The 25,058-nt window shown below is 30.9% G+C and overlaps 5 protein-coding genes across 29 annotated transcripts; all 5 read left to right on the top strand.

Annotated features, from left to right (window-relative positions):
* The first annotated feature begins 3,598 nt into the window (after positions 1-3,598).
* On the top strand, positions 3,599-6,358 carry LOC108851242 (MATH domain and coiled-coil domain-containing protein At3g58340-like). The gene is made up of 8 exons (XM_018624647.2): positions 3,599-3,804; positions 3,921-4,056; positions 4,159-4,319; positions 4,408-4,688; positions 4,840-4,964; positions 5,065-5,204; positions 5,469-5,668; positions 5,800-6,358. The coding sequence occupies exons 2-8, from the start codon at positions 3,950-3,952 to the stop codon at positions 6,181-6,183; spliced, it is 1,398 nt and encodes a 465-aa protein (XP_018480149.1). The 5' UTR covers positions 3,599-3,804; positions 3,921-3,949; the 3' UTR covers positions 6,184-6,358.
* A 408-nt stretch (positions 6,359-6,766) lies between these two features.
* Positions 6,767-8,798, top strand: LOC108855246 (MATH domain and coiled-coil domain-containing protein At3g58360-like). Of its 4 annotated transcripts, none has more exons than XM_018629015.2 (5): positions 6,767-6,866; positions 6,951-7,075; positions 7,149-7,306; positions 7,812-8,032; positions 8,210-8,798. In XM_018629015.2, exons 2-5 carry the CDS (start codon positions 6,969-6,971, stop codon positions 8,612-8,614), a joined length of 891 nt encoding a protein of 296 aa, XP_018484517.1. In that variant the 5' UTR covers positions 6,767-6,866; positions 6,951-6,968; the 3' UTR covers positions 8,615-8,798. The 4 variants fall into 4 exon arrangements, with proteins under 4 accessions (XP_018484517.1, XP_056865320.1, XP_056865322.1 ...); XM_057009340.1 differs by having other exon boundaries at positions 7,131-7,306; XM_057009342.1 differs by having other exon boundaries at positions 6,780-6,866; positions 6,962-7,075.
* A 317-nt stretch (positions 8,799-9,115) lies between these two features.
* Positions 9,116-9,767, top strand: LOC108855247 (MATH domain and coiled-coil domain-containing protein At3g58280-like). Its single transcript, XM_018629017.2, has 2 exons — positions 9,116-9,253; positions 9,332-9,767. Exons 1-2 carry the CDS (start codon positions 9,116-9,118, stop codon positions 9,734-9,736), a joined length of 543 nt encoding a protein of 180 aa, XP_018484519.1. The 3' UTR covers positions 9,737-9,767.
* Positions 9,768-19,550: 9,783 nt separating this feature from the next.
* On the top strand, positions 19,551-21,834 carry LOC108855253 (uncharacterized). Of its 22 annotated transcripts, XR_008945021.1 has the most exons (8): positions 19,551-19,916; positions 20,096-20,213; positions 20,293-20,381; positions 20,490-20,571; positions 20,726-20,756; positions 20,885-20,977; positions 21,098-21,332; positions 21,408-21,833. XR_008945021.1 is itself a non-coding variant. In XM_057008636.1 (5 exons), exons 1-5 carry the CDS (start codon positions 19,685-19,687, stop codon positions 21,544-21,546), a joined length of 429 nt encoding a protein of 142 aa, XP_056864616.1. In that variant the 5' UTR covers positions 19,551-19,684; the 3' UTR covers positions 21,547-21,834. The 22 variants fall into 22 exon arrangements, 5 of the variants coding, with proteins under 5 accessions (XP_056864616.1, XP_056864615.1, XP_056864614.1 ...); XR_008945025.1 differs by having other exon boundaries at positions 19,551-19,719; positions 19,802-19,916; positions 20,490-20,756; positions 20,885-21,332; XR_008945024.1 differs by having other exon boundaries at positions 19,551-19,725; positions 19,802-19,916; positions 20,490-20,756; positions 20,885-21,332.
* A 2,013-nt stretch (positions 21,835-23,847) lies between these two features.
* On the top strand, positions 23,848-24,378 carry LOC108855249 (MATH domain and coiled-coil domain-containing protein At3g58210-like). Its single transcript, XM_018629020.1, has 2 exons — positions 23,848-23,904; positions 23,974-24,378. The coding sequence occupies exons 1-2, from the start codon at positions 23,848-23,850 to the stop codon at positions 24,376-24,378; spliced, it is 462 nt and encodes a 153-aa protein (XP_018484522.1).
* The last annotated feature ends 680 nt before the right edge of the window (positions 24,379-25,058 follow it).

Raw genomic sequence — 25,058 nt, 5'->3', positions numbered from 1 at the left:
ATCTATTCTATTAAAAGAGGAACATTCTAAAAAAATCTACCTATGCAAAGTCACTGCACCCATTCATTTAAATGTTACACCATATATTGCGTCCAATATTGTTACCATGTATTACTCATCTATATAACGACTTATATTGTTATTCCAATAGCCTCCCAATTTCGAAAATAATTAAAGGGCCCAACCCAATATCTATATATATATTTTGAATCCTTCATATCTTAAGTTCTATTTGGTCTAACCATTCTATGAATCCAATACTGACGTGCTTTATTACCTAGATTTATAACCCACTAATATACCAATATTATATTTGACAGACAATAACATATTATAGACGATAATATATCACACATTACATGTTATACACAATACACTATCTATCGCATACATAGAAAGACCATACATTGTGAAGAGAATATTCAAAACAATGTCCTTGATGAAGATATATCTTTTTTTCTTGGTCTGACAAATATAATCCATAACAGAACCTTATATGTAGGTAGAACAAGTTCTCCAGCTTCGAAAATGATTCATAGTAGAAGACATTCATTTTTCATCAAACAAATCTGTAAAACGAAAACACAAACATAAATAACTCAAAATAATATGGCAGAAGTTAATTAATTTAAACATGATATACGAATATTTAGGATATCCACTGCAATATCTAACCTACTTAAACTGAATAGATTTTTCAAGCTATATTTTCTAAACGATATTTGATACATAAAATATTTTATATAAAAAAACTTGATATACACGTTTTGTATTGAATACTATACGTGTCCAGTCTGTTTGAAAACAAATGCAGTTTTGTTTTTCGAAAAAGAGGAAAGTTATCCTCTAATGTCCGCAACATATACAAACATTATGGGCTTTTGAGTATTTTAAAATTATAAACCACCAGACCCATTATAATAAAAACGTGATGGGCTGTATACCCATGACACAAAACTAATATTTTTCCTTTTTTGTCAACATAACACAAAAGATATATATTAAAGCTAAAGAACTACTATAAAACTCTAATTAAAAAAATTCAATGTACTCAATAAAACATGTAAACTGTTTTTAAGTAATTCATTTTTTGATTCTTTATAAAAAAGTATTTTATATTATTGGTTAAAATTTTCTGTATGTTGCAAGTAAATAAACAGAACATTACGCGCCCGTGGAATTGTTGCCATATATATTTTCTTCGGTATACTAACATTTTTTAAACTAAATTGCTTTGTTCAATTCATTTTCTAACTAAAACACATCTCAAAGAAACACATTAAATAGACTTCGTATATACCAAATTTGTTTTTTTTTTACTAATAACGATTCCGTTTAGTTTGAATATGTTCATACACCTCATATAACAAAAATTTATTTAAGAAATTATATTTTTAACAGAGACAAACCCGCTCTTTTTAAGGGCGGGTCAAAATCTAGTAACTATAATTAAATGGTGAGTAATGATATATCGTAGACAACTGTTCTTTTAAAGGTTAAGATGAATATAATGTTTGATAAAAAAAAAGATGAATATAATATAGTATAAATCCCTATGGTGTAGATTAATTACACTCGTTTCTTTCCTGAAATAGTAATGTATAGTTGCCGAAATGTTTGGAAAATTTTAAGGTGAGGAAAATTTTGCATTCACTATTGTTGCTGAAATCTTTATAGTTACAGTTATTTTAGGAAATTATTTACTACTTGAAAGACAACTATTATTTCAAGATAGATTTATTAATTCTTAATGGCATTGAGTTGTAAATATTATGTAAGATTAAGGATTAATTTAAATTAGTACTTCACTTTTAATAGATTAGATTATTGAATAACACATAATTCTAAAATCTAAACTATTAAAACTAAAATACATTTAGTTATTAACCCTAATTCTTCCTAAGTAATTACAACTACATGCCACTGAATTTTAATAACTATCTATTTAAAATTATCATTAGCTATCTATCTACCTAAATATTCTCTAACTACTAAAGGAAAGATTTTGAATATATATGATATGCGTGATTCACTTTTAAGAAACCACGATTCTTTATAATTTTGTAAAACAGTGCTATCAATTTTAAGTATATAAAAGAAATATTTCCAATTACCATTATTAAATATATCAAGGTTACAATCTCCTCAAATCTATCAATTGAATACGATATTAATTTGTAAACCCATCACTTATTTAACTGATTTAAAATTTAACTCAAAACATAATATATTAATAATATAATATTAATCATATATTTAAATCATACAAGCATTTTTTTTAATATAACTTTAACTCAACATAAAAGATTTATCAATGTTTCGAAAATCAAACCAGACATTGACTCGGTTAAAGTTCGGTCAATGGTCAGACCGGTCTAACCATTCCAACCGGTTCAATCGGGTTTCAAATTTTAATCTAATTTGAAATTAAGTAACTATATATATATAGGTGTGGTTATCAATACTATTAAAAAAGAACATGACCTATTGATATAGGTGTGGTCCAACTATTTTAATACAATTATTAAAATATCATATAAAAGAAATATAATACAAAAAAAAACAAATCTGATTAAAAACATAAATATAAAAATTAAATTTTTAAAAGAATATAAAACAAAAAATAAAACCGCCCTTTTAAGGGCGGATCATAATCTAATCTATTTTAAAATCGTAGAACCAATAATAGTAGAGTTGAAATTAGATTTTAAAATAATAGAACCAATAACACTATATTTGACTTAGATTTTCAAATCCATTAAAATATATGAACCAATAACAAGTGTTCTGGGTATCCAAACTAGAATAAAATAACAAAATGAAACAATTTTTTTTATGGAAAGATCTCGTTGTCCTAGCTAAAGAATCCAAAATTATATTTTGCACTCTTAAAATGTGAAAGATCTTGATGTCACAAAAACATATCTGAAGAGTCATCGCTTTCCATAGTCCAGTGCTTCTACTTTTAAATGCAAAAAAAAACTTTCGCCGTCTTGAGTTCCGCGTCTCCAAAAGTTGGATTTTCCCCAAGTTATCTATCCAAACTTATCCACAACCATTGAACTGAGATATAGAGGTCTATGAACCATTTAGCATGTATACACCCAATCTTAAACCTTGTGGTTCTTTTGTAAGATGTTCTTGGAGTAGGAAATATCATTTCTATTTGCTTTAAACCAAGTATGACATTCACTCTCTTCATCTCGAATGAGCTCTGAACTATTTCAATTAATAATAACAAAGATTGTTAAAAAAAAAATATTTCAACTAAATCATAAAATAAAATATAGAAAATAGAACACAACAAAACATAATTTTGGATATTCATGTTTTTAATTTAGGTATGGATCCGTTCTTATCGGGTCAGATATATTCGGGTCGGTTGATATATTCAGGTTGATTCTTTTCGGTTCTGATTTTTTCGGGTAGAAAATTTTTAGATCCAATAGATACTTATAAATTTTCGGGTCGATTCCAGTTCTTTCGGATCGGTTCTGGTTTCAATATTTTCGGGTCGGTTCCAGTTTGGGTTTTCAGATCTACGTTAAAATACCCAGACCTAATTTAAACAATGCTCCCTTCTTTGCTTTCTTAGCAGTATACTAGTACTAGTATCTTGGAGACTCGGAAAGATTAATGTTATTGAATGCAGAAACTCGGAAACATCAATAGTTGCCCCCGCTCAGACCAATTCCCTAAGCGTTATTCTTGGGAATCAACCAACTACGTGGATATAAAACGATTTGCTTTCCACATCCAAGTCCTTTAGCCATTCATCCTCTAGTCTTCAACATCTTAGACTCTGTACGTATTATAGAGTAATTTCTCAAGAGTATTCTTGAGTGGTAGCTTTATCAGTTATCCGTCTGTGCTTTTATGTTCTTGACTTTTAAGGTTTTTCTTTTCTTCATGCGCTTTAGGTTGGTTGCAAGGACTTTTCATCACGACAATGGTGAAGAAATTTGATGGGAAGTTCACTTGGGTGATTGAGAATTTCTCCTCTTTGCAATCTAAGAAGATTTATTCTGACTCTTTTGTGATAGGTGGCTGCAGATGGTAAGAATATGATTATCTTTCCTGTTATTTGGTGCACATTAGTTTCTTAAAAATATACTCATCAGAGTTTCCTTGATCATTTACTTTGTTTCCGTATGACAGGCGTCTTGTAGCATATCCCAGGGAAAATGACAATAATTACCTGTCTATGTATCTCGTTTCTGACGACATGTCTTGGTATGCTGCTTATAAAGTGAGAGGAAATGTATATTTCAACATAACGATGATAAATCAACTTTCTAAGAAACTCTCAATATGTGAAGGTAAACGTTTCTCCATCTGTCATATAATGAAATGCTTTATCTTGTGCACCTTAAGTAATGAGATGAAATACATTTTGTGATGCTACAGATTCTGAGCACTTGTATGATGTGCTTTCTCCTTTCCATCGGGGTTTTGAATCCTGGATACCCCTTAGTAAACTTCATGCAGAAGATGGCGGGTTCTTGTTAAATGGAGAACTCAAGATTGCAGTCAAAGTACAAGTATCAGATGTATCAGCGGAACATAGAGACGCATCTGATGACGCTCTGGTTGGTGTGTCAGGTGAAATTAAAAAGACAACCAAATTGCTGAGGAAGACGAAAGAAACCATGGATGCAAAACATGGGTTTCAAATTCTTCCTTCGCAAGTAAGAAATTAACATTTTATATATTTATAATGTGTATTTCATTATTGGTTCTTTAGATTTTGATATTTAACCTATTTTAGGTGTTTTATGAACTTAAGATGGTAGTGAGTCCACCAAAGGAACTTAGCTAGAGACTGTATTTGTTTGCTAGGAACGTTTTGTCACATCGATGGAGAATCAAGTTGGAATGAAGTTCGTCAGCGTGATACAGAATTTCTCCTTTATGAATACTGAGAAGTGTTACTCTGATCCATTTGCAATCCGTGGCTTCAAATGGTAAAAGAAAAACCTAATTTTCGTTACAAGTGTTCTCGTCCTTTTATTAGGTCTAGTGATTATTTTTCACTTCGTTCTCTGTGTGTTTTATGTGTGGCAGGCGTCTTCTTGCAGAATGTGACCTTCTCTTTTTGCATCTATATATGTGCATCAATGATTGTCCACCGTTTCCTTCTGCAGCTATAAAAGTTCGATTGACAATAGTAAACCAGCTTTCCGAAAAGCTATCAATCTTGAAAGGTGATTAACAGTCTGTTGATTCTTGATTTATTTTTATAGAGTGACTGCAAGAGACTTGCCCCCCAAGTCATTACTTGTGATACTATCACACAAGCACACAGGACTTTAAACAATAATAGAACTTCCATGTGACTTGTTTGAACAGGGGTTAAGTGTTGGTTTAGGATGTTTGGTTTGAATGTAATAGCTCTTTAAGTTTCTTGATGCTAAAATTAATTTTTTACATCTACTAATGAGATGAAAAACCCATCTGGTATTCTACAGAATCAGAGCATTACTTTGAAGAGAAGTCTCCTACCTGGGGCTGTGCAATCCCTACACAAATCCTTGCAGAAGATGGTGGATTTCTTGTAAATGGAGATCTCAAGATTGTTGCTGAGGTTATTGGCGTACCAGATGTATCTGATGAATCCATTCCCCTGAGAAAGTTAGAGGTCAATGGGTTTCATGTTCTTCCTTCACAGGTAAGAAGTTAAGACTAGTTCTCAACTCTTTATACACAAGTTACTATCATGGGTTCTGCACTATGTGGTGGTTATCTTGTTACTTTTATTTTCTGTAACTATATGATATACAACTCGTTTGAGTCTCGCAGGTACAATCAGTGAGGCTTATATTTGAAAGACATCCTGAAACTGCAGTAGGATTCCGTGCAAAGAACCAGTATCTAAGGACAACATTTATGAACTTCTTGCTTAGCTTAATCCAGACGCTGTATCAGCCACTTCAAGAGCTCTCCAGTGAAGATCTAGTGGAAGCAGACATAGCCTTAACATACTTGAGAGATGTGGGATTTAAGGTGGATTGGTTGGAGAATAAGCTGGACCAACTGAAGGCAAGGAAGGAGAAAGAGAGGGCTTGCGAGGCACGAGTGCAAGAAATGGAGGCACAGCTTCATGACTTGAAGCACAAGTTTGAGATAGAAAAGGCAGAGTTGTCTGTCACTAGAGCTCCTCTCTCCTTCAATGATTTTGTTTGATCATTCCTTAAAATAAGAGACTTACTTCTTAAATTTCTCTTTCATGAGTTCTTTTATGAGTATGAATCTTGTTGAACAAGTAATCTCTCTGGTAATCTCTCTGAAAGAGTGTTGAGAAAAAACAGAGTGCTCTGCTTTCGTTGCAATTCGGTTTAGATGTTTTTTTTAGTATAAGCATATGACAATTTAAGATTTATATTCAATTTAGTATTTTGCTGTTATAGCATCTTCGTCTCCATCGATTTTTTCTAAACACAAACACTTAGGTTAATCATATCTGGTTTTTTTTTTTTTGAACAAATCATATCTGGTTTATCTTGTTGTTTATACCAATGAGGTAAAGAACAGAGATTCTATTTATGTTCCATCTTGTTGCTTTTTAGATTATCGTTGTGAGGATTCTCCAAATTTAAATGCTAAAATATTTTGTTGTTTATACCAAATCTTATATAAATATATTGATAAAAAGAAATCTCAACGACGTTGAAAAAAAATAATATCTCAACGACCTTCCCAAAACTTTTAATCTATTAAAAAAAGGTTAACAAAATCCAAAATTATGTTTGATTTATAATCGCAACCTAATTATTTTATGATATATTATACAGTTATCAGTTTCCTCTCTTTTAGAACGAAATCAACTTCTAAATTAATCCAGAGAAGGAGGCACATGCACCAAGAGTGTACGTAAACCCTAAGATTATAAACTGTTGGCGGCGTGTTACTCTAGAGGCTCAAGGATTTTTCTTACACTTATGTTCTGCTAGTTTGATTGCAGAACAATCATGGGGGAGCATTCAAGAAAGAAGATCACTTGGACGATCAAGAACTTCTCATCTTTGCAATGTGAGAAACTTTGTTCTGATCCATTCGTGGTCGCTAGTTGCAAATGGTAAGGCTTTCAAGTGCTTTTGTCCATAGAGATTCAGGTGATATCTCCCACACAGTAGACTTGTTTTCTGCAGGCGTCTTTGTGCATATCCCAAGGGAAACAACGTTGAGTACTTGTTTCTGTTTCTTGAAGTCGCCGATCATCAATTACTGCCTCGTGGATGGAGAAGAAACGTTCGATTTTCCCTAAGTATATTAAATCAAAACACCATAAAAAGTTCCAGACAAAATGGTGATTATTTCTTAACCACTGCTCACTTTTGTTAAGAGTTAATTATCTTAATTGTTTTCATTGACAGTATCATAATCACATACAGAGAGGATTACTTCTTATGTTTAGTTTGCAAGTTCATATATAGGCTTGTCTTGGTATTAGCATGTTCGATCCGGAGCATGAGGGCATACAGTTTGAGTTGTATGCAGGACATTATGAACAATAAGGACATAAATTTTTATTTGACCGTATGACATTATGAAAATTTTGTAAAATGTCAGACAGTAGTGTTCTATGTTTATCAATGGTGTTTTTGTGTTGGGTGGTTCTAGATTAGTTTCGAAGGTTTGTGCCAAGTTGTGAACTTTGTTTTTCATTCCACATGAGAATATTTCTTGCAATGCTTTATTCTTTTTTTTTTAATACCTGGCCGTAATCCCCCTAGACTCGAAACCACAACATGTAATGCTTTACTCAGTGTCACTGGACTGATTATGTGACTTCTAATTTGTGTATTTTACAGATGAGCAAAAGTGGTTTGGTGAGGAGTCTCGTCGTTGGGGTCATGTATCCATGTTTCCCCTTAATGAGATCCATGCCAAAGAGAATGGATATTTGGTAAACGGAGAACTCAAGATTGTTGCTGAGATTGAGGTCATTGAAGCTATTGGCAAGTTAGATATAGCAGAGGAGACTTCATCAATAACCATGGATGCTAATGGCTTTCAACTTCTTTCTTCACAGGTTAGAAATATCTAAGAATATGTTTTCTATTAGTATGGCGCCTTGCCTTTTGTGTTTGTCTCCTAAAACTGCTCTCTAAATATTTTATATATTCTATATAGTATGGTGCTTTTTGTGTTGTCTCCTGAAACTGCTCTCTGATGGATCTACTTGATTTTTTTTCTTTTTCATTCTCAGATGGAACTTGTGAGCCGTTTGTTAGAAAAACACCCAGAGATTGAATCTGATTTTAGTACAAAGAACTCAAATCTTAGGACGGGTTACATGAGCTTGCTACTTAGTCTTATTGAAACTCTGCGTCAGTCGCCTCACGAGCTCTCCAACAGTGATCTGGCCGAGGCAGATGCTGCTTTGGGATCCATGACTAACGCTGGATTTAAATTGGACTGGTTGGAGAAGAAACTTGATGAGATGGCAGAAAAGAAAGAGAAAGAGGAGGCTGGTGAGATTCGAGTGCAAGAAATCGAGGAAGAGTTGAAGGATTTGAAGCAGAAGTGCTCAGACCTGGAAGCTCAGCTGGAGAAGGAAAAACTAGAGCTGTCGGCTGCAAAAGCTCATATCTCATTCGATGATGTTCTTTAATGTTCTTGAGTTCTTAGGCATTTGTAGGTTTTATTTGGTGTTCTTGTACGTTTGCAATATTGGTTTTGTGATGTTGTTAAGACAAAGAAGTCATCATCAGTGACTTAAGCCAGACATCTGCTGCCTTATATACCATGGTTTTGTGAACACACAGTTTAAGCTAGGTTACTTGATGACAAAGTAATTGCCATGTGTCTGCACAGGTGTGATTTGTGATGAATAAAAAATATCTTTGGATGCATGTATGCATGCATCATAGCAATACACGGCAAATAAGTAACTCAGATTGGATGGACACCATTAATAACACATTGGTTGCTTAGTTATACCATTTATTAGTTTTGTTATTGTAGAAAAAAATAAAGAAGAATATCAACTCACAGATGCATGCATATTGTTAAGATCCATCTCTTAGCTCCGCCATATATATCAACGTGAAGGTTTATTAATCCTTAACTAGGTATTTCAACTTTTTAAAACTTAGTGATTCTCTTCGTTTCAATGGTGAAGACTCCAGAGAGTAGTGAATCTAGCGATGATGAACAGAATTATTCATCTTCATCTGAAGAATGGTCCAAGTCGTCTGACGATGATGATAAAATTGTTGAAGTCAACGGGTTTCAGGTTCTTGATTCACAGGTGATAAATCAAGAAACTATAATCTATATTAGTAGTGTAAAGAAATAAAACAACGGTCCGACATTTCTTGTTTCACAGGTAAACCAAGTGATGGCAATCTTTGAAAAACATCCAGACATGGCATCAGATTTTAGTTTAGAGAACCAACAGCTCAGAAACGCTTACATGGGTGTTCTTCTCAACCTAATTATGACACTATGCCAATCGCCTGATGAGCTAACAATGGACGATCTAAACAAAGCAGACCGTACGGTTCTGGATTTAACAAAAGCAGGCTTGAAGTTGCACTGGTTGCGTCAGAAACTGGACGAAGCTTTCCAGAAGAAGGAGAAAAAACGGGAGATTAGGGCACAAATCAGATTACTTGAGGAAAAAGTCAAGAAGCGAAAGCTGTCTTTGTCGGATTTAGAATCTGATCTGAAGAAACAAAAAGCTGCTGCTTTGGCTGCTGAAACACCATTTGATTTCAGTGATATTGTTTGATAAACGGAAGTCACTGGTTGAGAGTTTTAGGGGGGTGTATTGAATCTGAAATTTGAAGTGATTTGATTTTTAATGAGTTTTTAGATGATTGTAGAAGAATTAGAGGATTTAGTGTGATTTTTGTTAAAACACTTTGAAATTTCATCTAAAACAGTGAGATTTGTATTTTTATTTTTATAACTAAAGGAATCACCTCAAACACTCTAGAAATATTTAAAGCACTCTAAAATTTCTAACTTAAGTTTTGTTCAATAACAATGGATTTCAGAGTGTTTTATAAAATGTCAAGTTCAATAACATTGGATTTTAAAGTGTTTTTTAAAATCCACGTTTGAATAAAAGTGGATTTGTAATTTTAATACAAATCACTTCAAACTCTTAGTTGAATACACCCCCTAAAACTCTATTTGAGATTAAATATATTTTGAATTTATGATGAGTCTGATCTATTTGAGATTAAATTTTTTGTCACTCTTTTTATACTTATAAAATCCGTAATGTGGCCATTAAGTAAATTTTTATTACAAAAGTATGTTCTACATTTTTGTAGTACTTTACTTTAACATCACTCATAACAATTTTAATGGTTTTATCACTTTGTTTCTAAATTTGAATTCACTACAAGAAAACAGGCTCATGCTGAGGGCATAAATCGTCGGTATGTCGTCAGAATAAGCGAATTCCGACGCCATACCAAGGAAACATGTCCTCCGAAAAAACTCCTCGGAATTTCATTTTTCCTCGGAATTTTCTGACGGAATTTCGAGGAAACAAAATTCCGAGGAAACTGTGAGGACGAGGGTTCGTCGCACATTTCCTCAGAATTTTCCGAGGGACGTGGTCGTCGGAATATTCCGAGGGACCACCTTCCTCGGAATTTTCAGAAAAAAAATTAAAAAAAAAATTAAAATTATTTTTTTAATGAAATTCGAAAATATAAAATATAAAATAAAAATTGAAATTAAAAATATATTAGATAATATTATTCAAAGTTGTACAAACTAAAATATATTAAAAATTAAATTTGATAAATAAAAATTTTAAAATTCAAAAAATAGTTTTTAATCACAAAAATATAAATATATAAAAAAATAGTTTAATAAATACTAAAAATAGTTTTTAATCACAAAAATATAAATATAAAAATTAGTTTAATAATTACAAAAAAAAATTAAATCAAAAATATAAATATAAATGTTAAATTCCAAAAATATTTTAATCACAAAAATATAAATATAAAAATAGTTTAATAATTACTAAAAATAGTTTTTAATCACAAAAATATAAAATATATAAAAAAATAAATAGTTTAATAATTACAAAAAATATTTTTTAATCACAAAAATATATATATAAAAAAGTATATATAAATAGTTTTAAATTAAAAAAAATAGTTTTTAATCACAAAATATAAATATATTTTAAAAATATATATATAAATAGTTTTAAAATTCCAAAAATATTTTTTTAATCACAAAAATATAAATATATATATTTTTAAAAATAAATATAAATAGTTTAAAATTCCAAAAATATTTTAATATTTACAAAAAACGTTTCATAAATATTAAAAAAGTTTGATAAATATAGAAATGATTTTATATACAAAAATGTTTCATTTATAATTCATAAAATAGATTTTATATACAAAAAACGTTTTCAAAATTATTTATAAACACCAAACTATTATAAAACTTTAAAAAAAAATTCTACACAATCAAATAATCACAATCCTCAATACAAAACCACAATCAAACTTCCATTATACAATCCTACCAATCACCCTAACAAAAATATATCAAAAAACTTCTAAAATCATCAAATCTAACCTAACAAATAGATTGGGAAAGTTCTTACATGATTTGGGAATCAAATAGAGGAGGAATAGGTCGGATTGGCCGGAAATCGTCGAGAGAGAAGGGGAGGTCGGTGGAGATGGCAAGGAAGAAGAAGAGAGAAATGAGGAAGAAGAAGAGATCTGTGTTTATAATTCCGAAGTTTCTGACGGAAAATATCCGTCGGAATTTCCTCAGTTTCGAAAATTTAATTTTCGCAAAATATTTCGCGAAAATTATGGCGGTTAAATAAAAAAAATCCGAGGAAAATTCAAATCCCTCAGAATTTCCTCGGTATATTCCGAGGAAATTCCGAGGGATATATGTTTGGGGTTTCAAAACCTCAATTTGTTTTGCCCAATATCATTTCTTATACTAATGTAATGATAAAATTGAATATTCTTTGTATAGATGATCATAAACCATGAAATAACAAAATTCCAAAATGAATTGTAAGTATTCCTTTTACCATTCATTAAAGTGTATAAGTGTTTGATCTTATGTTGTGGGAAATTCGTTCATACAATCGGAAAGTGTTTATTATCGGGTAACACACCTATTTTTGGTTTAAGACACTTAATAATCAGTTTAAGACACTTAATAAGGCTTATATATGTGTTATTCAAACCGCAAAACGTTTTTTCCTTGGTAAATTCCGAGGTAAACCCTATAGTAAAACCCTATAGTAAAATCTCTAAATCACTCGGAATTTCCTTGGTAAATTCCGAGGAACCTAAACCCTAAAAGTTAAATCCCTAAATCCCTCGGAATTTCGTCGGTTTTTTTCGAAGAAAACTCTTTCCTTGGGATTTCCTCGGAAAATACCGACGGAAAGTGAATTCCTCGGAATTTCCTAGGTATTTTCCGAGTCGGAATTTCCTCGGAAATTCCTCGGAATATTCCGAGGAATTCATTTTCCGTCAGTATGTCCGTCAGTATTTCCCTGTTTTCTTGTAGTGATTACTTTGACTTTAGTCTTCCACATAATTTTGAAGAGTTTTAACTCACCGACGAAATTGATCCAGTCCATTTTCTTCCTTTAAGTCGTTAGCTAAATATATATATTATTTAATTTGAATACTTATTAAATAAAAATCTATATTATTTTAATTTTATGATCATTTGTATCTTGTTATAACAAAACAAAATAAGCAATCATCACAAAATTTTCAAAGTGGTATTTTAAATTTTCTAATAATTTATAGTCATTTAAAAAAAATTCAAAATATAACATATAAGAAAAAATCAAATTTTTTATTATATGGTTAATGTGATTGTTTAATATCTTTTAATAATATAAAATCAAATAAAAAGAGTTAAGATACAAAAGAATGTTATCAAATATTTATTATTCATAATCATTAATTGTCATATATATGTAAATCATATTAGGTAATTATGTAGCTTTTATTTAAGGAAAGTGCGAGAATAGTATTTTGTGCACTATTTATCAATTTGATAGTTAGTTTGATAAAAAGTATAATATAAATTATGATGGATCAACATATTTTTCTAAGAATTCTGAATTTCATTCTCATGGTGACACTTGCCTACAAAACAATGTTGTAATGTTTCTCAATTAATATATAAGGATATATATATATATATTATTTATTTGAATAATCCATATTAATACAATTTATGATCATTTGTATCTTATATAAAAAATAAATTAAGCAATTGATCACAAAATTTTCAAACTGGTATTTTAAAAATTTCTAATAATATATAGTCGTTTTAAAAAATTCAAAATATAACATATAAGAAAAAATATAATATTTTTATTAAATGGTTAATGTGATTCTTTAATATCTTTTAATAATATAAATCAAATAACAAAAAGAGCTAAGATACAAAAAAATGTTATCAAATATTTATCATTTATAATCATTAATTGTCATATATACGTTAATCATATTGGAAATTCCGTAAATTTTATTTAAGCAAAGTGCAAGAATGTTCTTTTGTACACTATTTATCAATTTGATAGTTATTTTAATAAAATGTATAATATAAATTAAGATGAACCAACCTATTTTTAATAATTTTGAATTTCATTTTCATGGTGACACGTGACTACAAAAAATATTGTAATGTTTCTCAATTAATATATATATATAAATTAATTTGAATATTTATTAAACAAAATTATATATTAATACAATTTTATGACCATTTGTATCTTGTTATAACAAAACAAATTGAGCAATTGATCACAATATTTTCAAAGGGGTATTTTAAAATTTCTAATAATTTTTATTCGTTTTAAAAATTCAAAATATAACATATAAGAAAAAGTCTATTTTTTATAATATGGTTAATTTGATTTTTAATATCTTTTAATAATATAAAATCAAATAAAAAGAGCTAAGATACAAAAAATGTTATCAAATCTTTATTATTCATAATCATTAATTTTCATATATACGTTAATCTTATTGGATAATTCTATAGATTTTATTTAGGAAAACTGCGAGAATATTTTTTTGTACATTTAGTTTTTTGCTTTAACTTAACATAACTTCGGCTGTTTCTTTTAATAACTCATTGAAATAAATATCGAAGAGGGGCATTAAATGATCGTATTAAATCTTGCTCGGTATGAAAACTATAAGGTTGGAGAGATGTGCATATAACATTTAATCAATCCTAGCAAACTTGTCTCAATTGTCTTGGTCCAACATTCTTTTCAATTGAAATATAGAGCTGCCACATCACTAAATTGCTATGCTAATTAACTGACATGTAAAATAAACATTTTTTTTAATTTTTACAAACTTAATGTTACATCTTTTCAAATGTTCTTCCACATGATGATACGATGAGAGTCAGGCGACAAAGGTATTCATATTTCTCTCCAAACCTCAATGCATATTGGAGCTGTGTCCATCTCTCTCGCGACACTCGAAACCCTGGGCTGTCAGATTGTCATATTACTATGTCTTTTTGTCAGATTGAAAACTTGTTAAATTAACTATTTAGAATTCCATAGTGGAATCTTTAATGATCTCTACCTAATTAGTTGGAACATAGTACATAGTCATTTTCCAAATAAGTAGCTTGACGTGTGACACAATTAATATTCATATGTTATTAATTTGGCAATGAGTTACAATTAGCTCAAGTTTATTTATAACTAGTGATTTTCCGGCGCTACGCGCCGGGTTCGTATGTTATAATTTTACATAAATTTATAAATTATTATATGATTTTAATAAATAAAATATGTTAAATATGAAATTAAAAATATATTAAAAATGATATTTTATGATCATTTTTTATAGTGGTTAGTGACCGTACTGCATTACTTTGTTTGAAATTGTTTAGTTCAAAGTGTAATAGCATAAGTGGTTGTTACTAATCGATTTAATAAAAATAGAATAAAAAGTCGGTAGTCATAAGAAAATTAATTTAGTTGGAATTTAAACATAAAACAAAGTTGATGTTTTATATAGAGAACATACTTATATTATTAATTATTAAAATAACTATATATGAACTATAAGGGTGAAGTGATGAAATACGTTTCAAATTTTAGAAAGATGGAATACATTTCAAATTTTATAAATTTTATAAAAAATAAGGGTGAAGTGTCAATTTTTGGTAAAATAATTGGTGAGTATCTAATATATATTTTTAACATTACCATGTTAAATATAGAGGTGTGAGTTGTATGTGTTACTTTGGTTTCAAGGTCTCTCAAAAAGATATATCTTAAAATATAAAATTATTTTCTATATTATTTTTTTATAATGGAAGATTTTGTATGTGTTCATAACGAAATTCTTGTTTGTCCATCCTTATTTAGAATATCAACGAATCTTAATAGGAATCTAAATATGTTTTTTATCCAAAAACTATAAATGGTTCCTAAACTCCTCTATTTAATGGACAACTTCTATTTTAACCAGAATGGAACAACTTCACCAAATTTTCCTAGTAAAAAGTCAATTTGTTTATTAGTAAATGAGATGTTAACATCTATAAGGATCATGAGAAAGACAATTTCTAACTATATGTGACATTCGGGCTTGCTGACTTCTTGCATAGTAATGGTTTTAACAATAAATGGTTAGTGTGGTGCAAATGATTAATGGTGAGGGTGGTGTGTGATTTACATCAATTTTAAATAACTTTAACAACCAGGCAACCATTTTAAATTTCTCTCAGATTGGAAGTAATGATTCTTTTTTTTTAGTTAGGTTTTAAGAGTATATTAATTATGTTCACGGTTTTTAAAATGTAAACACGGATATCATGCATCAGGCCAGGTTACCCGTGGGTTCGGTTAATAACACTTCGGGTTCAGATATTTTTTATACCACCCTACAAAACCCGTTCGTGTATTTTTACATTTCGGGTCGGATAACGGGTCGGGTTTTTCGGTTCGTGTTCGGTTCGGATTTCGGGTTACGGATTTTATACCCAGGCCTACATCAGGGAAGTTATTGGTTTTCTTGCACAATGTAACATGGGAAGATACCATAGAGTTTATGTGTCAATACCAATAGATCAAATGTTAGTCTTTTGGACTTGAATCGCCATCTATACTAATAAAGTTGAGTTTTTTATACCCAGACATTGAACCGGACGATTTTTCGGGTCTCTGGATCATTAGGTCAACCGTGGATGAACCGCAGTTTAGTAAATGAATTAGTTTTATTATATAATAATATATTAGCTATGAAAATAAATATATAAAAACTAAAGTTAATATTTTAAATATTTTCAAAGATAAAGTAATAGTTTGGATATGTATCTATTTTATGTTTAATTTTTTTTTGAAAATACTTAACTTTAGTTTCCATTTTTGTATTTTTATTTGACATACAAAATATTAAGAAAATTTTAAAGTATTTTTAAAAAATATGTAACATAAGAGTTACGAAATCTAAAAAAAATCAAGACATAAAATTCGTAATAAATTAAACTTCCAATCCCAAATTAAAACATCATTGTAATAAATTGTCAATAACAAAAATAAAGTAACACCTAATCATAATTAACACCAAAATATATCTTCTTATTATATAAAGTAGAGTTTTACTCTCTCCTTGATGAGACACGTCACTAATTAGAGAGAGGAGAGAGCAACACGTGGCATCACTAAGTTAGTGCGTGACTTTGGTTTTTGGGTTTTTTCGTGGGCTAAATATTAGTTCTTGGGTCTGTTGAAACTAATTATTAGGCCGTATATAGATTTTGACAATCATCGTCTTTAAGCTCTCCGAGAGATGAGAGATGTCGTCACCGCCGAAATAGTTCTTCTGTTCATCTTACCGCCGTTGGATCTCATGCTCTTTTAGGTAGATCAACTATTGTCTAGGCACCTGCATCTTTTCATATGGTTTTCTACTTACTGACAAAAGAAACCTGGAAACGTAACGATCGTAACGATTGTCGACTGAATCCAAGAGTCGTCTTTAATGCACAATTAACAACAACTCTTCACTCCTCTGACGATTTGCCTTTCAATGCATCTCCAATTACTGCAATTGTGCGAGTCTTCCCCTATAAAAAGCTCAACTCTTTTTGTGGAAATTCATATGTTCGGGTTTAGGAACCAGAGAGAAAAAAAACATCTTTCGTTAATAATATTTTGAGTAGTGTGCACCTGTTGTGTTGTCAAAATCTTGGAATCGTATGATACCATATTGATCGAATGTTTCTTCTATAGGAAGGGAGGAGATGAAGAAATCCATCTTCGATTTCGTGAATTTCTTGAACTGATTTTTTTTATTGCTGATCTTAAACTATCACTCCATTGATTCGTTTTTAGATTGAATCTGAGGGGAAGGAGAGTGTCTGAGAGCTGTAGATAGTGAGAGAGGAGAGAACGGCCGGTGCTGATGAGGTCGGAGCTTCGTCGCTTTTGGATTGGGAATTCTCTCAGATATTTGGTGAAGGCAGCACTGGTGAAGAAGTTCAAGAAGGTATCCCCTCATCGATTCACTTTCCTATATTTCTCCATGCATCTCTGTTTCTATTCAAGCGCCTATTGGATTTGATCTGCCTAATTTGAGATTAGCGGTTAGTCAAGATCTATTAGGCTTCTTGAATTCCAAGGTAACTAAAGTCTTAGTTTTCTGAGTTACTGTGAAGCTTTGGTCTTTGATCTAAATTTGTAGGTTTCATAGATTTCATGTTATTTTTGTGTGCATATTTGTGCTGTGATTACCTAGCTAGGTGAGGAGAAGCCGGATGTTGTATTTGAAGGATTCATGCGTTTAATTTCTGTTGCTTCCAATATTGCATAAGAGGTTTCATTGTAATGACATTATGTAAGACTATATAAGTTCAATTGAAATTCTTAAAATTGTACGTATTTGTTAAAATTTTTGATTCTTTCGTTTGGATATGTTTCCTTTTGTATGTGTATAGACATGTTTTCAACAGGTGTAACATACCTACCCAGGCATTAAACGCCTCTTCTTCATTTCTGAGAGAATCTGCTTTCTAAACACATATCCAGAACAAACCAGCACCATAAACGAAACCACGAGTCTTATCTGAAACTCCAAATTTAATATGTCCCATGTATCATATTTATTTTAATTTACATAAAAATGTATCTAAGTATCTGTATTGTATTGGCAGAGTTGTGTATGTGACTTTGAGTTTGCTCGACTCTTATGCTGTTACGTTTCACAACAAGCTGGAAACCATGTTTGGTGATCCAAGGGTTATCATCGCGACGAGCTTAATCCTAACATAGTTGGAGGTATTTAGTTATTATTTATATTTAACGAATCTATTATCTATTTACCTGACTCGAATAAGAGCTCCAACGACATTCACCTTTCAAGTCAGGGTTAATGCATACAACTTCACTGCAAATCACAATCACACGGATTCTTAACGGGCTTGATCGTGCACCGCTCCCTGATTTTGTTGATACTGTGAGTGTTATGATTGTTCCGTTTTGATATTTTCAAGTACTGTAAATTAATATAGATTATTGGACATGTTCAGGGAGACAACATGAACAAGAGGGAGGACATACCTGTTAATGGAACGGTTCTTGCTAAGGTTGAAACTGGGGGTGGCAGTCAGCAGGCAGCACCAGATGTGGTATCAACCCCAGATGGTGGAGAACCACAGAAGCCTTTAGCCAGAGCAGCTTCGGAGATGGTTAAGAAGGCGCATCTAGGTTAGTGCTTTATCATCACATTTTCTTTAGCATCAATGACGGATTTTTAATATTAAGGATGTGGTGTTTGCATCTGTTTTTTTTAAGCTTTCTGAACAATCTGCATTTTCTGAATTTTTTACAGAAATTATGTTTGGTTTTACGGTTTGTACGATTTGATTAAGTTTGTGCAAACCTTAATCTTTCATCCAAGGATACCATCCATTATCGAGAAAATATTAGCAACACCCTGAGATATATTCTATAAAAATATAATATCCGGTCTAAGACGTTATTAGGATCGGCTAATTCATTAAAATACTACATCCGTCCCTTTATTACCTTTTCTTTTTGTTTCTTATCTCTCCATTCTTTTATATTATTAAAAAAGCAATTAGTTACATAATATAACAAAAGAAATATTACACAAAGAAACAAACAAATGCCAAAAAGAAACAATCTCAATATCAATTACTAACATTCTACAAAACTACAATAACTTTGAAGAGATTTCTCTGGGTTAAGACAAATCAGTTGCAATTGAGTTATAGTGTAGACTTTGAGGAAATTGACACAAAATTACATCTTTTACAAAATTTGTTCCATCAAATACCGCCCGTAGGGCGGGTCTGCCCTAGTATTAATTATAAAGAAAAGGGGACTCCCTTCTCCTCTTGCCAGCACATAAAATCGTTAAAGGACAGTGCAACACGTGTCCATCTACTCAAAACTCTGAGTTTCATTTAAATCTATTACTATACGAGTTGGGCTTGCGAGACACAAGTATCTGGGCCTGTTATAACAATATCAAGACACATGGCCTTAATTAATAACCAGCTACGTCATGCGCTGCGTTTAGATTAATTTAGTGCAGACCTTTTGTCGTCACTGTAGACGTATCGTCTTCTTCCTCTCCCGATATCAGAGAAACCGAACAATCAGATTTAATCATCTCATTAATCGATCAACCACGATGTAGAATCAATGCGGGATTTAAGTGCGTCTGGCGATGGAGACGAGTATAAGTGTGGTTATTCTCATCATTTTCGTTACTCTTACAAAAAAAAAACTAACGCTTTGGTTCTCCTCTCCAATCTCCAGTCCGGCCGATCCTCCTCCACCGTCGAAGTGCGCTTGCTCCGCTTCGGGGGAATCGAAAAACGTCCGCCGTGGTGGAGAACTCATGGGCGTCGACATGCTTTTGGTTGATTCTCAGGTTTTGTATTAAAACCCCCTTTTTGTTTAGTTTAACCGATTGAAACCGTCTCGAATCCATGATAGAATTATCAGTGTATGTTTGTATTAATCTATTTTTTATTCCACCCCGACCGATTACTATTTTGAGACGTGGCTGTTGTTATGTTGTGTGTTTTTACTGTCTGAGTAAATTTTCAGGTTTGCATCTTCACGCCACTTCTCTGTCTTGAGAATAGAGTTGTTCAATAGTTATCATTAATGTCAATATGGATGTCAAATGTCTTTGGGATATTGACATCCATGATTTTGTCAATAGGTAAGAACTCATAATCTATGGATTCTTTATCAAATAGATCAAATTCATTCGAGTGGCGATGTTTAAAATTAGATTACAGGTTTCGATATCAGAGAAGCATCCACAGAGGAAAAGAGAGTTTTTGTGTGGCGTTAATCAAAATGCGTCTACTAGAGCTTGAAAACCCATGTAAGATTCTCTTCAAGTTTGTTTCTTTCGTTGGTTTTAGAGTCTTCTTTTTGGTAGAATTTAAAATAGAGACTTATTTATTTTTGTATTTGAATGTTATTTGCTCAGCTATCTGAAGTATTACGAACCTTAGCAAGAATGTGAAACACTTGCTGTCCCGGGTTTAATTGACTACGAGAACAAGATAAATGTCAGTGCACCATTTACATTTTAAAGAAAATCTCATACCTCTATTGCAGTGCAATGTGTTGGACAGACTCTTTGCTTGAATCTCAGATGCGTCTTTTACTTATTCCATTCCTTAGACCATGTAATTCCCTATGGAATGTCTTTGATTTATGCAGACCTGACCTTGAACAAGGAGAGAAACTATAGGTAGCTGCAAAATATAATGGATCTTGCTTGCGTATCATAAACATGACTTATCCTTTCAGAATACTTGATGGTTTGTTTTCAATCTTGCTTTCATACTTTCATGTGACCTATGTTGTTTTTCCTTGCAGGAAGAGCATGACTGCTGCCATTCATTTGAGGATGTTCATGACCCATTTAGAAACAGAGGTTGGAGTGTTACAAATCCAGATTTGATTGACAAGGTGAGGTGTTGATAAAAAAGGTTTCTCACCTTATTGCTTTAAATTTCAAAATATATGTTTATAATTCAGTAAATTAATCAGTTTCTAAAATATATATTGTCTTTAACTTGTATAAATCAGTGCTGCTAAGATCTTCGGTAGTTCCAATTTATTTTAGGAGTATCCCCTAGATGGTCACTGAGATAATGGTTACCATCCTCACTTGATTGCTCCTGAGCAAGGTTACTATCGTCCATTGAGTATTCTATTGTGTCCATCCAAAAACATGTGTCCTTTTTTCCTTTGTGTGGTTAAATATTTCTAGGCTCATGCGATCTTCTTGAAGGATTGGGTTCACAAGTCTCTGATTGATACGGTGGTACCCTCTCTGTCTCTGTTAGCAATGTATACTATCTCCAACAACTAATTTACTTTGGGTCCATTGTTATAGACAGACTGAGATGACAAACGCGGCCATAGTGTCGTTGGAAAAAAGAATGGGAGCGAAGATAGCAACACTGCAGCTGGTGAACATGGAGAAGTACAATTACCTTACTGTTGATTTCTTCAAGAAGCTTCTCCAGTTCTGAGAATTCCCACTGTTTTTCTCGGTTGTGGTCTGTGGTTCAGACACGGAAGAGACTTCTAGATTTTATTTTTTTTGGAGATGATCTGCCTGGAAGTGGGATGGCATCATGCCGTATCGTTTATTACAGCTACACAATTTGTTCTGTTGTCTCTTTGTTTGTATTCGTTTTGACTATTACCTTATACGCATGCTCTCCAACACATCAACGATATTTTGAGTTATGTAGAGATCTGGTTTACAAAAAAAGAAGAGTAATGTAGCATCTTTACTGACACCTCTTCTTGGTGTTATCAGATTCTTTTGTTAGTTGCCAAACACCTCTTCTTTTTTATTTGAACTGAAACTGACTGGAAAGTTAATCTACTCAGTTTCTAATGGAAGACAATTGTAAACATCAAAACATTTAAATATACGGAGGACAGAAACAACTCGAACGGTTTTTTTAAGCAAAAAAAGAAAAAAAAACTCTGACTGCTTTGGATAAGTGTTCGATAAACAGCGATTGTTTTTAATAAAAAACAACTCAAATGGCTTTGGGTAAGTGCTCGATAAACACCAACTTCATATACTAAGAAGATTTAAGAAAAAAAAAATTAATATACTAATTAGATAAAATAAAAGAAATTTAGTAAATACCAAATTGACTGAAAGCTTTGTCGAATCTAATCAAGAAGGAATATTTCCATTTTTTTAAATGATGAAGCTTAGAGAGCTACTGTTTTTCATATTTATTTGACTTTTTTAATTTGACTATTTTCATACTTTTAAAAACTGTCGAAATGACATATCATTAGAAGTTATATTAGAACAAACTATTAAAATAATTATTATTATAGTTTATGATTTTTTGTAATTAATTAAGTTTATAATTTATCAAATAAATAGACAAGTTCTTCATGATAAAAATATGAAAATTAATTTTAGTTGATAATGAATTTAAAATTTATATTTTAATTTATTTGTACATTAATTTACCCGTTTGTTGGGCAGGTTTGATCTCTATTATCAATAAATGATACTCTAATAAATCAGACAAAATTATTTAATAAAAATATAATAAATTTCTCAAAACATATAATAAATTAGTTATATATAAGGAAGCTTTAAAAATATTCTAAAATTTAACGGGTGAATTTTATTTTATAAAAACTAATAAGTTATTGGGATAATATTTTTATTTGGTCATAAAATATAATAACATATAAAATATTCACTCATATATTTGTTTAAATATTGATAATTAATATTATGTTTTGATTCTTTTTAAACAAATAATTTCCTATCATATATTTATGTTCAATTATTTAATTATTAATTTAAAATAAAATATGTAAAAGAAATAAAACTACAAGTACTTTGAATATATACAAAATATAAAACAATTACTGTTTTGAGTATTAAATCTAACCACAACAATAAAAAAAAAACTACTTACTATAAATCAAAAAAATTGAGCAAACATTTAAGAAAATGTATACCATTAAAAACTTATAATCTCTAACAAGACTTATAAAAATAAATAATAAATAATTTTAATTAGACATATGCGAAGATAATATAAAAATATGTTCTCATTATAAAAAAAACATAGCAAAAAAATTAATAACTAAAATAGTATAATGTCATAAAAACGGATCACTAGCTTACTTTTTTTTTTGTGCACTAGCTTACGTCTTGTGGGTGTGTGCAAATACACAAAAGCTATGGAAAGATGGTTCTCATTTCGATGAACTCTGAGTTTTCTTTTTCTTAGTTTCATTTTCAATCTCATAAAAAAACCTCAGTTGAAGTAGCATTTATTGTACAAAGGTTTTTTTTTCTTGAGTGAATTTAACATTAATTCAAAAAATAATATAACGTCATAAAATATATTTGACAACAAATAAAAAATAATTTAGAAAAATAAATGAACATCGAACGCCAAATAAAATGAATATAATATCTTTCATCACTTAAAAGTTTTTAAACTACAAAAATCATTATTATACATATCTTTTGCAAATGCAAACATAAAAACAAATCACAAAATCATATAAAATATAAAAACGTAGATCACAAGTAAAGTATATCCCGTAGGGCGGACCTATCCTAGTATTAAATAAAGTTAAGAAAATATTTTAATTATTAAAAGGAAAATGCCACATGATATTTTTTTTCCCAAGGAGATAAAATAGTATATAATGCGTGCATCTTCTTTATATATATTCAGCTACAAGAAGACAATCCTCAAAACACAAGACTCCATTTGCCTAATCTGCAAGTAAACGTCTTCTCTGTATCACAAGAAACTCAGATAGTATCAATGTGGAACGGTGATGGAACCGTTGAGATCGATGGCTTTCGAGTTTACTATTCAGAGGTAAGAACAGCTATTTCACTTAACAATGATCACTTCGGTTGGTGGTTCTAACATCAAACTTATTCTCAGGTAGAGTGTGTGAGAAGAATCTTTGAAAGACACCCAGAAACCGCAGTGAATGTTCGCCCGAAGAACCAACTAGTGAAGAATGCCTACATGAACAACCTCCTTGACCTCATAGACATAGCTTGCTTAGCTCCTCAGGAGCTCACAGAGGAGGAACTAAGAGATGCTGAGAACACGCTTTTGGATCTGGTAGGGGTAGATTTCGAGTTGGATTGGTTGAAGAAGAAGCTGGATGAGCTTTGCGTGAAGAAAACGAAAATGGAAACACGTGGTGATTGCATGAGGGAACTGGATAGAATGATTGTGGAACAGAGACAAGTGTTACTTGCGCTTGAAGTTGAACTGAAGAATGAAGAGAACGAGGCTGTTTCTGACAGTGCTAGACTTGGTTTCGAGGATGTTGTTTAAATAAAACTCACAAGTAAAGAAGAAACCTAAATGTTTTATTTTTTAAAGAAACCAAAAAATGATTTTGGATTTTTTTTATTCGAATAAATTAGGTCTGAGCATTTTAATCTCGATCCGAAAACCTTAACTATAACCGATGTAAAAATATCCAAACCAAAACCGACCCGAAAATTTAGTATCTATTGAATCCAAAGATTTTCTATCCGAAAAAAATCGGAACCGAAAAGAACTGACTCAAATATATATGGACCTGAAAAGAATCGATCCGAATAGATCTGATCCGATAAAAACCGATTCATATTCGACTTAAAGACATGCATATCATAAACTATGTTTTGTTGTGTTCTATTTTCTATATTTATTTTATAATTTAGTTGAAATATTTTTTTATTAACAATCTTTGTCATTATTGTTCTAACATTTTCAAGTGATATGAAACTTTAAATGTAAAACTTATGATTTAGAATTATTTTATTTTAATTTTAATAGTTTATTTTAAGTTATTATGTAAAAGTTTAGATATACATGACATATTTTGACTAATTTTGATAGATTTTTTCGTATTTCTTATCTTTCTAGATTCTAAATACCTGAATCCGACTTCGATCCGATAAAGAGCCGAAAAATTATGGATACTTTACAAATATTTATACTATTAAAGCTGATGTACAAAATTGAAA

Source organism: Raphanus sativus, chromosome 4 (assembly GCF_000801105.2).
Source record: "Raphanus sativus cultivar WK10039 chromosome 4, ASM80110v3, whole genome shotgun sequence".
Classification (NCBI taxonomy): Eukaryota; Viridiplantae; Streptophyta; class Magnoliopsida; order Brassicales; family Brassicaceae; genus Raphanus; species Raphanus sativus.
Note: the sequence above shows the minus strand (reverse complement) of the source record. Positions and strands in the feature narration are given on the sequence as shown.

Excerpts from the sequence above, each read along its gene's own strand:
- LOC108851242 (XM_018624647.2), top strand. The coding sequence starts at position 3,950 with ATGGTGAAGAAATTTGATGGGAAGTTCACTTGGGTGATTGAGAATTTC. Across the intron at positions 4,320-4,407 it reads GAAACTCTCAATATGTGAAG|ATTCTGAGCACTTGTATGAT; the intron begins GTAAACGTTTCT and ends GTGATGCTACAG. Across the intron at positions 5,205-5,468 it reads AAAGCTATCAATCTTGAAAG|AATCAGAGCATTACTTTGAA; the intron begins GTGATTAACAGT and ends GGTATTCTACAG.
- LOC108855246 (XM_057009340.1), top strand. The coding sequence starts at position 6,969 with ATGGGGGAGCATTCAAGAAAGAAGATCACTTGGACGATCAAGAACTTC. Across the intron at positions 7,076-7,130 it reads GTGGTCGCTAGTTGCAAATG|TAGACTTGTTTTCTGCAGGC; the intron begins GTAAGGCTTTCA and ends TCTCCCACACAG. Across the intron at positions 7,307-7,811 it reads AAAAAGTTCCAGACAAAATG|ATGAGCAAAAGTGGTTTGGT; the intron begins GTGATTATTTCT and ends TGTATTTTACAG.
- LOC108855247 (XM_018629017.2), top strand. The coding sequence starts at position 9,116 with ATGGTGAAGACTCCAGAGAGTAGTGAATCTAGCGATGATGAACAGAAT. Across the intron at positions 9,254-9,331 it reads TTCAGGTTCTTGATTCACAG|GTAAACCAAGTGATGGCAAT; the intron begins GTGATAAATCAA and ends CTTGTTTCACAG.
- LOC108855253 (XM_057008634.1), top strand. The coding sequence starts at position 19,710 with ATGGAGACGAGTATAAGTGTGGTTATTCTCATCATTTTCGTTACTCTT. Across the intron at positions 19,917-20,884 it reads TGCTTTTGGTTGATTCTCAG|GAAGAGCATGACTGCTGCCA; the intron begins GTTTTGTATTAA and ends TTTTCCTTGCAG. Across the intron at positions 21,333-21,411 it reads ACAAGTCTCTGATTGATACG|ACTGAGATGACAAACGCGGC; the intron begins GTGGTACCCTCT and ends TGTTATAGACAG.
- LOC108855249 (XM_018629020.1), top strand. The coding sequence starts at position 23,848 with ATGTGGAACGGTGATGGAACCGTTGAGATCGATGGCTTTCGAGTTTAC. Across the intron at positions 23,905-23,973 it reads TTCGAGTTTACTATTCAGAG|GTAGAGTGTGTGAGAAGAAT; the intron begins GTAAGAACAGCT and ends ACTTATTCTCAG.